The following is a 12,808-nucleotide window of genomic DNA, read 5'->3' as shown; positions in this document are numbered from 1 at the left end:
TTTTCAGAGTGAAGCAACAACCTACTCTCTCAGTCAAAATGCCACTAATCCCTGTGAACATTTCACAGGTTTTACTTTCTCACTGTGGTAACAACATAACTCATTTGTTTGCCAAAAAAAAGCAGCTGACATAAATAATATTCTCAAGACATTGTTAGGATGTGTCATTTGCCACACAAACAAATGAAAAATTCACTCATTCTTCAGGGGTGAAAATAGTCTAGTCCGATTCATGAAATTTCAAACATAAGGACCTTACCTGAAATACCAGCAACTTTAACTTTCTTTTATTTGTGATTTCAACTATGTGGCAGGGATGGGGAACGTGCAGCCCGCCATATGTTGAACTGTAACTCCTAGCAGCCTTAGACAGCACATTAAATAGCATAATAAGGGGAGGATAGCCTGTAGTCAATAACATCTGGATGGCAAACATTGCCCAGCAGTGTAGTATCTATCACTTACCATTTGAAATAACTTCATCTTCTTCCCAGTCAATGTTTTCCAAAAGTTGTCCTTCCTCCTCAGGTGAAACTAACTCTTCAATAACCCTCAGGCCAGGAGGCAAGGTTGCAGATGTCATGTCCTCCCAAGGAACTATGAATTCAAAAACATGAATAATTCCTGATGAAAATGAGACACAAACATTCCTTCTAGCAATAAAGAGCTAATTAGATTCACACTACTCAAACTGTTTTTATTGCCCAATCTTCAAATCTTCTCTTGGAACGTAGAACAATTAAAACTGGGTGTGGAAAGTGTAACCTATTCCACCCATTTTTGCATCCTTCCCAAGACCTTCAGAACATCCCAAACCCTGGGGGGTGGGGTGGGGGGTGTTTAAGTGAAAAATTGTCTCAAATTATGAAAAAGAATTCAGAAAATTGCCCCCAAACATGACAGTTTTCCTAGTTAGGCCCTCCAGAGCATCCCCAAAATGGTTAAAAATAGACTCAGAGTGAAAGCTGAAGCGACACCACAATGCTTCCAGGATGCCAAAAACACCCCTGTATGGTGGCCTCTACTCCCAGTGAACTTGCCCACCAATGCACTAAAACTATAACACATTTGAATATAGGCAGGTTCAATTAATTGAACTATGATTAATGGAAACAAGTTTATAGTTTATAAAGTCAGCTTCTTGTCATCAACCATAGTTAAACTAAACCATGGTTACCAGAGTCTGAGTGATACACTGAGCCACAGTTTGTTTAAAACCAAGATGGAAGCTCCAATCTCCTCCTGGGAGCAATGGCAAAAAAAAATTAAAAAAAATGGGCAGCCTACAAGTATGGTAGGAGGCAAGACTCATTCTACCAATGTTAAACCAGTAAGCAACTACACCTACCATCTTCCCCCACATTTCACTGTGCTAGGAAGAATTGATGGGTACTGCAACCTAACAACATCTGGAGGATCATAACCATGTACCTTATGCTGTAGCTTTATGTCCAAATAAGAGCTACTGAAGACAATTAGAATAAAAGGACCATAAAAAGGAACCACCGGCTCTTCTTGGAGCACTGAGAGCTCTCCTAAAAAGAAAGATCTTGCAAAATGCCTGATAAATACATTAGTGAATTAAGTGATGAAGTCAAAAAGCAACCCATGACTGAGACAATAATGATCTCTGGTCATACATCACAGGATTTTTTGCCACACACTGTGCTACACAAAACCTTTTCAGTTCCAGACCTGAGACTCTCACTGCTTTTCAGATTCACATGCCTGACTGCTCCATCAAAGCAAAGGTCACAGTTTTTCCCAGTTGTTTCAGGTGAGATGTCATCCATATTGTCTCTTTCCAAGACTCCTTAGATATGGCAGTTGTTTGACATGGATATAGCAGAGAAATCCTTGTCTGAATACTATGTCCAGGTTCCAAAGAACTGTGAGGAACAAGTTTCATAAAGGCAATAGGGTTTTTAAACTTATTTAAGTCAGGACCAGCTTGTCTATCAGGTAGAGTGAGACAGCTGTCTCAGGCAGCAAATTCTGGCTGTCATGAAAGGACAGCAAATTGTTAGTTGCTTTATTACAGTTGTATTTTTACAGTCAGGAAGAAAGGGGGTGTAGCTGTGAGATTTTCTTAGATGCCAGATAAAACTAACTTGACTGGCCTAAAGTACTATGCACCATGACCTGCAGAGTGTGTATAGAACAGCCAATTGCTGTTCTGCCTCAGTCAGCATAATGTCTTTAGACTGCCCTGATTTTCATTCAGATAGCTGCTCCTTTCTGAGGTGAGACAAATTTCAAATACAGTTTAGTATTGAGGTAGGTGTTCAGATTCAAAGTTTTTGGTGGACAGCACAAGAACTGCTTCATGAACCCAAGTATTAGATACATTAGATACTGAGACAATGGCTCCAAAACTCTTTAGGAACTAAATTCATACAGTTCCATTTTCCCTTGTAAAGAAACCATGAAAATGAGTTCATAGAAGGTACTGGTCCATAAGATTTATTTATTTATTTACCTAACATCAAGCCTGACAATGACTATATGTATGTTAGGCGCTGTATTTCCTAACACGATGACCTGAAAGTTAAAAAAAAAATCAAATAGTAATATCAGTGATTTTCCATTTTGCTAAAGGATACCTAAACTTAGTTTCCTCAGGGTGTTTTTCTTCATCACAGGAAAAGAAACAAGGGCGGGTTACAGACGGGCAAAAAGGGGTGTGTTCATGACGTCATGAAGGTATAGCCTTCAGACGGCCCTTACCTGAATGCCGCCATGAACACGCCCCCCGCACGCCCCAAGCGGGAAGAAGCGGCATTAAAAAGGTGCTGCTTTTCCCCGCTTCTTTTCTATATACTGCGCAGCTGCGCATCTCCGTCTGTAAGCTGCTGCACCGGTACGCCAGAATTGTTACGCCGCTAATTTAAGTTGCCCATTTAAAAGCTCCGTGTCTGCTGCGTCGCATAATGAGTCGGGGTCCTGGAACATGCGCAGTTTGCACCAAGGCTCTAATTAGAGCGTCAGATGCCATGCAGATGTGGAAGCTGCAGCACAGCTGCACTCTATTTTAATGCTCGTAACCCTAACCCTAACCCTAGAGCAACATGTACGCATGCGCTGCTAGAATTGGGGAAAGTTTGGAATTTAAAGTGAACCCCTACACACATTTCTGTGCCATTTTCACCTAACAATAAAAAACCCCTAAAACTTTAAATATTTACATATGTACAAGGGAGGTGATGGGGGATGGCAGGGGGACAGCGGTGGCAGCGGCGACAGCTGTGGCTGTGCATTGCAGATTCAGCAAGAGCGTGGGGACCAAAGGAGAGGAGGCATCCATGATGCTGGTGACACTACCAACGTGCAAACGGACAAGGATGCCAACACCAGCTGATCACCAGCTGGCAGGAGACCACCATTGTTCTTGGGCAGGGCGAGGGAAAAAGTTTAAAGGGGCCTGGGTGCTTTAAATGTGCACATACTGCCGGTGCTGAGCGCCGCAGCTGCGCAGTGGCGCATCCGCCAGCCGGCAAAAGGGGAAAAAAAGCCCCGTTTTTGGCCGCCCGTGCAGAAGCTGCCTCTCTCTTTGCAGCATCCTCCGAGGCGGTGGTATGGAAACTGCGGGTCAGAAACGGCCCCAGGTGAGGCGTCTTCACTGCCCCCCATGTGGAAGCCCCATACACCTGAGCCATGCCCCCGGGGCAGGCGGTCTGGAGGCTCCGTATTCAGCAGAATACACCTCCAAGACGTCTTCCCCTGCCCGTCTGTACCCCGCCAAGTATCCAATTACAAGTCTGATTAATGGTGTCACATCTGTGTGTTGTTAGATGGTTAACCAAGCAGAATGAAAACTGGAGATGGTTCCAATACCTTCAGTGGTTGTGTAGAAGGAATTTCAGCAGATCCCCTTCTACATAATCACTGAAGGTACATCCCTTCAAATATTTAAACAGGGCTATCATTAAAGACCTATCTTTTCCAGCAGGCCTACCCAGTCGATTTTAAACTATGAATTTTAAAATTATAATATTTTAATTTATGATAGATTATTTTAATCTGTCCTATGTTCATGTGTTTTTACAGTAAAATAAAATGATTTTGTGTTTTAATCTATGGTGTACCCTGCCTTAAGCCTTGGAGAGGGGCGGGTAAGAAAATACAATTTTATTATTATTATTATTATTATTATTACTACTACTACTACTACTATTATTACTATTATACAACGAGCACTTGGTATCCACTGAGATTTGGTTCCAAACCCCCATCTGCAGATACCAAAATCCGTGGATGCTCAATTCCCATTATATACAATGGAAGAGAAAAATGGTGTCCTTATATAAAATGGCAACATCAAGGTTTGCCTATTGGAATTTTTATATATATTAAGTATTTTCAAGCAGCGGATGCTTGAATCCATGGATAAAAAAATCCACGGATATGGAAGGCTGACTGTATAAACCTCCATCTTCCACTGGCTTCATCCAGCGTGGGGCTACACCCCAGCCCATGGAATCAACCAAGATAATCTGGAGCATCAACCCAGGGATAGTATGGGCTTCTTAGGGGGCCATTTCTACTACCTGCTTGTGAGAAGATGCTGGATTCCAACAGCTAAAGGATTGTGCTGTTTCTTTGGCGTAGACCATCTGCTGCACCATTTATCACCAATAAATCTCATCTCATAGCAGCAGTGTGTATGAGTTTTCACTACCAAAGGAAGTCTGTAGGAGACCTGGAACATATTCCTTCCCAACTGTTGATTTCTGCTGGAGACTGGAGCAGCATGTGCCATAAAAATTGTCCTGAATCCCACAAAACTCTTCTGTTGACTCAGGTGTGGTCATTTAGAGAAATATCTCATCATCTGTATTCTATACTCCAACTAGCAAAGGGGGTGTCATCTTGTCATTTGCCTCAGGCATTAAAATGTCTTGGGCAGTCCCAGGTGGAAAAGGTGATACAGGAAGGCAGGATAACTATTAGCTTAGTTATAATAGCAAGAGCATTTACATTTCTATACTGCTTATCAGGGAACTCAGCACTCTCTAAGCAGTTTACTATCTATAAAAGCCAATTCCCCCCTACAAGCTGGGTATTTATTTTACTGACCTATGAAAAGATGGAAGGCTGAGTCAACCTTGGAGCCCTGGGATTGAACTCACAACGCTGTGGCTGCAGTTCTGGCATTTGAGCACTGTGCCCCAGGGCTATAGCAATGTTTTAAAGAACAGTACAACAGGAATACCTTTTTCCACAAAGCTGAAATACAGAACAACGTTTTGACTGGGGTCTTCTGACACAATCTCCTTTCCGTTGAGGGAGTCGTAGGCTCGCTTGGAATCTTCTAGCGTTCCATACTTCACAAATGAATAGGGTTTATTTGGTGACATTAAGAGAGCTTCCACCAGCCCGCATTCCTCCACCAGCCTGAGCACTTGGCACCTACTGACGCCATTACCCAGACCGCCATTGACAATGACCAGATTCTAATTAGGGAGAGAGGGAGAAGGAGGGAAAGGAATAGAGGCACAGACATGGACAATCAACATTAATTTGTTAATCTGAAAACTGCCATTAAAACAGCAGAGAAATAAGGAGACAATGAGGCTGAACATTAGTGTAGCCAATTCTATTTGGAGTTTTGAATGAAAACGTTTAACTATCAAACAGCCTGGAGTGGTATAATGAAAGAGACAGACAGAGCTAACTTTCATCTGAACAGCCCTAGGACATTTATGGGACTTCCACTCAAGCACAATAAGGACAGAATCATAGAGTTGTGGAAGTCACCTAGCCCAACCCCAGCTTTGTACTCACTCCTATAAGGATTCAACTATAGTATCCTTGGCAGGTGGTCATCCAATCTCTGCTTAAGCAACTGATGCAAAAGATAACCCTTTATTTCTTCATGCAGTGCCATTATCCCTGAACCGAAATCTGCTGCTCTGAAATTTCTTTGTTGTTATGTGCCTTCAAGTCGATTCTGACCCTAAGGTGAACCTATAATGGGGTTTTCTTGGCAAGATTCATTCAGAGAAGGTTTGCCATTGCCTTCCTCTGAGGCTGAGAGCATATGACTTGCCCAAGGTCACCCACTAGGTTTTATGGCTTCAAGTCACATTCTCTCAGCCTCAGAGAATGGCAATGCCAAACCTCCTCTGAAGAAACATATCAAGAAAACCCCATGATAGATCACCTTAGGGTCAACATATGTCGGAAATGACTTGGAGGCACACAACACACACACACAAAGGAGAAATCTGGGAATGGGGGGGGGGGTGGAATATCCTGGAAAAGGTTACATTATCTCCCTGAACAACAGCACCATGCACTGCAACATTCTGTTGTAGTTGTTTTGCATAAACACTCATCAGAAAGTAACATAAACACTCATCAGAAAGCTGCAATCATAGGCGAGTTACAGACCACCCGTTTGGGGCGGCCTGTAACTGGCCCTTTCCCCGCCGGATTGGGGCCTCAGCTGCCACAGCAGCAGCCTCTGAGGCCCCGATCCACCGCTTTCCAGGCCGCGGGGAAGCAGCAAAAGGCCGCTTCCCCGTGGCCTGGAAAGGGGTGTCCTTGGGGCTTCATGCCCCAAGGACACCCAATGGCAGCAGGGACGCGGAGAAAGGGGCCACTCGGCCCCTTTCTCATTTGCGTCGCTGGCACAGCCGTGTAGAGGCTGCGCCAGCGATGCAAATCATGGAAGGAGCTCCAAAAAGGAGCTCCTTCCGGGGCTGCAGAAAGGGCACCCCAGGCGCCCTTGCGCAGCCCCACTACGTCACTTCCGTACCGCCCCATTTGGAGGCAGTGTGGTCATGTCGTAGTCATGGCGGCGCCCATGTGTATAGGGCACCGCCATTTTCTATGCACTCCACACGTATTAGGGTTAGAGGCGTCAGGAAGTGATGCCCCCTCCTAACCCTAATATGCGCTCTGCACGTACTTTGTGCGCGTATGTAACACGCCATAGTTCCACTTACCTGGGAATAAGCCCCATTGAACTCAACAGAATGTACACTTAATTCAGTGGGACCTGCCTCGTAGTACAGCTGCTTAAGATCATTATGCACAGTATACTGTTAAAATAGTAACAACCACAACTCACTTTGGTAGGGTAGGATACACATTCGATCCCCTCATGCCTTAACAGTGTATGTCTGGCCTTCATCTGTTTTTGCCTCAACTTCTTCTCTGCTTTACTGAGTTTCTGGCTCTGTTGAATGATGCCACCTGTTTCCATGTTGAAACTGGGAAAGTGAGAAGTGTGTGGCTCACACTCACTACTCTTTAGGAAAACAAAGCATACAAAAAGAAACTACATGAAAACTATTATTTATTTTATTCCACACCCAATTATTGTGAAACATTATTAACTTGAGCAGGAAAGAAGGGAAGACCCTCTCCTTTGCAAATACGCAAGATGATCCAGCGTGGTGCAGTGATTTGAGCATTAGACTATGACTCTGGCGAAAAGGGTTCAACTCTTGGTTCAACCATCAAAACCCATTTGGTGATCTTGGGCACATCACACACTCTTAGCCTCAGAGGATGGCAATGGCCTCTGAAGAAACTTGCTGAGAAAACTCTTAGGGTAGGGTTGCCATATCCCGCCCCCCGGCGGGACAATCCCGGTTTGGGCGGTGCCATCCCGGTCCCGGTCCGGTTTGGCGCCCAAACCGGGACGGCCCCGCCCACCGCGGCCACCTCCGCCGCCACGACGGCTCCAATGCCTTTCTGAGGCCTGGGAGGGCTCTCCGCGGTTGGAGCTCCAGCCGCGGAGACGCTCCCTCCCGGGCCCCAGTGAGGCCAGGGAGGAGGAGGAGGAGGCGGCCGCTTCCCACCGCGGCGATCACCGCGATGAGGGGCGGCCTCCGCCTCCTTCCCGGCCTGGGAGCCGGCCGAGGCTTGCTCCCAGACCGAGAGGAGGAGGAGGCCGCTTCCCACCGCGGCAATCACCGCGATGAGGGGCGGCCTCCGCCTGCTTCCCGGCCTGGGAGCAGGCCGAGGCTTCCTCCCAGGCCAGGAAGGAGGGGGAGGCCGTTTGCCACCGCGGCGATCGCCGCGATGACAGGCGGCCCTGGCCCTCCTTCCCGGCCTCTATGGAGGCTTGAGCCTCCACAGAGGCCGGGAAAGGGAGTGGGGGCCGCCCGCGATCGCGGCGATCGCGGCGATCGCGGGCGCTCTCCTCCCTCCTTCCCGGCCTCTATAGAGGCCCAAGCCTCCACAGAGGCCGGGAAAGGGAGTGGGGGCCGCCCGCGATCGCGGCGATCGTGCCGATCGCCGGCGCTCTCCTCCCTCCTTCCCGGCCCCTATGGAGGCCCAAGCCTCCACAGAGGCCGGGAAAGGGAGTGGGGGCCGCCCGCGATCGCCGCGATCGCGGGCGCTCTCCTCCCTCCTTCCCGGCCCCTATGGAGGCCCAAGCCTCCACAGAGGCCGGGAAAGGGAGTGGGGGCCGCCCGCGATCGCCGCGATCGCGGGCGCTCTCCTCCCTCCTTCCCGGCCTCTATGGAGGCCCAAGCCTCCACAGAGGCCGGGAAAGGGAGTGGGGGCCGCCCGTGATCGCGGCGATCGCGGCGATCGCGGGCGCTCTCCTCCCTCCTTCCCGGCCCCTATGGAGGCCCAAGCCTCCACAGAGGCCGGGAAAGGGAGTGGGGGCCGCCCGCGATCGCTGCGATCGCGGGCGCTCTCCTCCCTCCTTCCCGGCCTCTATGGAGGCCCAAGCCTTCACAGAGGCCGGGAAAGGGAGTGGGGGCCGGGAGGAGGCTGCTTCCCACCGCGGCGATCGCCGCAATGAGGAGCAGCCCTTGCATCCTTCCCGGCCTGAGAGGAGGCCGAGGCTTCCTCCCAAGCCAGGAAGGAGGAGGAGGACAAGGTTTTAAAATGTAGGACCTTTAAAAAAAATGGTCCTACATTTTTAAGCCTTGTCCTACATTTGTCCCGGTTCGGAGCGCCTCATTTATGGCAACCCTATCTTAGGGTCACCATAAGTTGGAAATGACTCGGAAGAACATAACAACAACAAAATATCTCTGCTAAAGACAGTACAGAAGAATCTGTAGAGAAAATGTTAAAACATAGATGGGGAATCTTTGGCCCTCCAGATGTTTTGGACTACAACTCACACATTCTGTTATTATTGGCCATGCTGGCTGCAGCTAATAAAAGCTTCCCAAGCTAGCTGGGGATTCTATCAAATTGTCATGGATTAAAGCTCTTAGCCAACTATCCCCAAAATTGAATGCAGTGGAATATAGGAAGCAATGTTCAATGCAATTCTTTTCTAATCCTATAACCCAGTCTCTTCCCTGGGAGCACCTTTTCCATGATCTCTCCAAAACAGAGCCTCTTGAACTAAACAGATCAGTCACACATACAAATATTTTCTTATAAACAAAATAATTTCTTATAAATACAAAATACACAAAAGGAATAAAAACACACTTCTCCACAGCTACATTTTCCCCTGCAGCCAAACGTAAACTTTGAAATTTAAATCCAATTTAAATCCAAATTCTAAATTAATTTTACTTCAAAGTAAAATTCAAATTCATACTTAAACTGAAAAATGAGTCCAAACCCAAAACCAAATTTAAATTCAAACCCAATTTGCTAATACCTCACATTCATGGATTCTGAGAATTGCAGTCGCCAAATGCAACTTTCCCAAATTCCGTATTTTGCTGTACTGAGAAAACATTAAATATATCCTGTCCACCAGTAGATGGTGCACTATGTCAATTTATAAAGTTGACTACCTTGTTTTATTTCTGTTTATTTCTAATTTCCAGAATCCCAAATCATGGCTTTGGTATAATCTTTACATCCATTTGGGGGTGTAGTGTGGAGTCAAAACTTTCTAAAATGTCAGCACTAGCTAGCTAATGAAGACAGATAGACCTTCCCAACCTGTAGCCTTCTCAGCATCTTTGAACTGCTATACATATTCATGTATAAGTCTAGAGGTTTAGGTTGAAAAATTGACCCCAAAAACCTGAGTGGACTTATCCATGGGCCAAGGTTAAGTACTGTATCTTAACTCTTATTTAAAAGAAAGATCCATCCCATGATGAAAAGCAAGACAATATATAGGGCAGTGGATGACCCTGGATCAGTCATACTCTCTCAATGATTTTCAGGGCTGTTGTGAGGATAAGGTAGGGAGGAAGAGATCTAAATATGGCACCTTAATGTCTGCTGTTTTTGTTGGTTTTTTCAAGCTATGTGGCCATGTTCCAGAAGAGTTTCTTCCTGACGTTTCGCCAGCATCTGTGGCTGGCATCTTGAAGATGCCAGCCACAGATGCTGGCGAAACGTCAGGAAGAAACTCTTCTAGAACATGGCCACATAGCCCGAAAAACCCACAAAAAACTATGGATGCCAGCCATGAAAGCCTTTGACTTCACATTAATGTCTGCTAGTTGGAGGAACGACAGGATAACAAATAAATGTAACAAATAAATACTAGAAGCATGCTCTGTTTAGTTCTCCCTCAGCCAGTACAGTGTAATGGTTTGAGAGTTGGTGATCAGGGTTCAAATCTCTGCTTGAGCATAAAAACCCACCGCTTAGTGATATTGGGTTCTTGTTCTTTTTATGCTGATCTTAAATTATTCTGTTATTCTCTACAAAAGCCATTCTCTGAGACCTGTTAAAATTATTAAACAATAAGAAACTCTTGCAGGTCTTTTCCCCAACAATAATACAACGCAGTGTTGTGTAGTGGTTTGAACATTGGGCCATCATCCTGGAGAGCAGGGTTCAGTTCCCAGCTCAGCCATAAAACCCACTCTCTCAGCCTCAGCGGATGGCAATGGCAAACCCACTCTTGTCAAGAAACCTGCCAAGAAAAACTCTATGGTAGGTTCACCATAAGTCCCCCAAAATAACTTTTTTATTTATTATTATTAACATTTATTTATAGAGCACTGTAAAGTTTGCACAGTACTTTACATAGCAAGGGTAAAATAAAATAAGGGGGGGGGGAGAATAAAAACTTGCCAAGCGGTGTACAATCTAAAAGAACAACAACATTACATGTTTAAAATATCTCTAAAATAATACTAGCTGATATACAATAAAAACAAAGTAAGCAGCAGATTAACAACCAGTACTTGGAGGCACACAACAACAACAGTAACAGTCTTTGTTAACCTTCCAGGCTCCTATCCAGGGGCCACATAGCAAACCTTTGCCTGCTGAAGAAATCAGTGGAGCTTCGAAAGCTTGCAGCATATATTTTATGCATTTGGTTGTCCCCATAAAAGTATGTGTGTGTATAGACACACAGACACACACACACACACACACACACATATATATTATTACTAAAACATATCTATACATAAATAAACATGTTAACTGCATTAAAAAAACATCTCTCATTGGTACACCTCTTCCACAACTAAAACAATAAACATAAAACACTCAATACTAGCTCCTACATTTTATTTCATCTGGTTTCATAAAAAACTTGTTTGTCTCCAAATTTTTGACTTCTGATCATCATAATTTCAGTCTCAAAAAGTCTTACACACTCATTAAGCTCACGGGGTTCCCAAACTTTGGTTCTCCAGAATTTTTGGACTTCAACTCCCAGAATTCCTGACTGTTGGCTAGCTGGATCTCCTGGGAGATGTAGTCCAAAAGACCTGGGAGACCAAGGCTTGGGAAAAATCAATCACTGCTCTAAAGTATCACTCTTTTTGTGGATTTGGGATGCTTCTGTGCTTCCAGGCTCATGCCTGCAAAAACCTCATGTCAAGACATGTGGCTAAAAGAGGTATGGCTCCTAACTGCTAGCAAGGAGTCTGGTCTCTTTTTTAAAAAGACATGATCTTTGCAAACAAGGAACTGTGATCTGCCAAATGTCCTAAACCCCAGAGGAGAGAACTGGAGACATGAGCAACAAGCAAAAATCCTCAAAATACTTTATTCCAGTTTTCAGGGGGAAAGAGCAAAGCCACTGCAATACTCCTGGAATGTTTTTGTTTGCCTTGAAATCATTTCCAGCTTATGGTGACCCTAAGGCACATATTGCCAACCTCTGAGGCTGAGAGAGCGTGACTTGCCCTAGGTCACTCAGTGGATTTCTGTGGCCAAGCCAGAATTCGAACCCTGGTCCCCCAGTCCAAAGCCCCAAAACCATTAAACCACCCTGGCTCTTGCTCCTGCAATTAAGAAAAAAGAAATCTTTGCTTACTCCTTGGATGAAACTGTTGCAATTCTGCAGCTGCTGCTGCTGCTTCACATAGCATACAGTCTAGATAGAGAAAGTAAAAGAGCCTGTCTTGCAGGAAGCAGCCAGCCTTGCTAAAGTGGGGAGGAGGAGGAAAGGGCTTCAAACTACAGTTCCCATGAAGCTCCTTGCTAAAACTCCCATCATGCCTACAAAATTTTAACCTCTTAAAGAACTGTCAGTGCAATCTGCTTTTGGGTGCTCTGTTGCACCAGTGAAACTCTTTATTATTGGGCAGTTTTAGGCTTACTTTTGTTCAGAATTGTTGTCAATGATGCTGTTTTCTTTTCCAGAGTGGAGTGGAAGGATAGGAGGATATAGTTTTTGGAAAAGAAAAGAAAAAATCTGTGCTCTTGTGTTTCAGGTTTGCTGGTTTGTTTTACAATTGTGGGGCTTTGTAATTTTGCAAAAAGTTTGCAAAATGTAATTTTCGCACAGTGATTTACCCTTTCAGAGACGTAGCTTCAATCCCTGCATACTTACTCTAAAGTAAATCGCTCTGGATTCAATGGCTCTTTCTCCCAGGTAAATCATATGGAAGGCATGAATTGCAGCCTCAGGCCAGTTTATTGTGGCTTAGCAAACAGCCATTATCCACACTTT

General features: G+C 45.3%; 1 protein-coding gene across 3 annotated transcripts in view; it reads right to left on the bottom strand.

The window, feature by feature from the left end:
* ALKBH8 (alkB homolog 8, tRNA methyltransferase) overlaps positions 1-12,261 on the bottom strand; it is a 90,811-nt gene extending 78,550 nt beyond the window's left edge. For 2 of the 3 annotated variants that reach the window (XM_089508236.1, XM_089508237.1), the window contains exons 1-4: positions 12,170-12,261; positions 7,076-7,255; positions 5,213-5,453; positions 466-597 (exon numbers count right to left, since the gene is read on the bottom strand). In XM_089508236.1, coding sequence (XP_089364362.1) covers positions 466-597; positions 5,213-5,453; positions 7,076-7,210 — 508 coding nt within the window. In that variant the 5' untranslated portion in view covers positions 7,211-7,255; positions 12,170-12,261. The remainder of the gene's footprint in view (positions 1-465; positions 598-5,212; positions 5,454-7,075; positions 7,256-12,169) is intronic. The other variant, XM_089508238.1, reaches the window with a different exon arrangement.
* Positions 12,262-12,808: the final 547 nt, after the last annotated feature.

This window comes from Sceloporus occidentalis, unplaced genomic scaffold, assembly GCF_023333645.1.
Source record: "Sceloporus occidentalis isolate IW3139 unplaced genomic scaffold, rSceOcc1.0.p SCAF_2, whole genome shotgun sequence".
NCBI classification, from domain to species: domain Eukaryota; kingdom Metazoa; phylum Chordata; class Lepidosauria; order Squamata; family Phrynosomatidae; genus Sceloporus; species Sceloporus occidentalis.
Note: the sequence above shows the minus strand (reverse complement) of the source record. Positions and strands in the feature narration are given on the sequence as shown.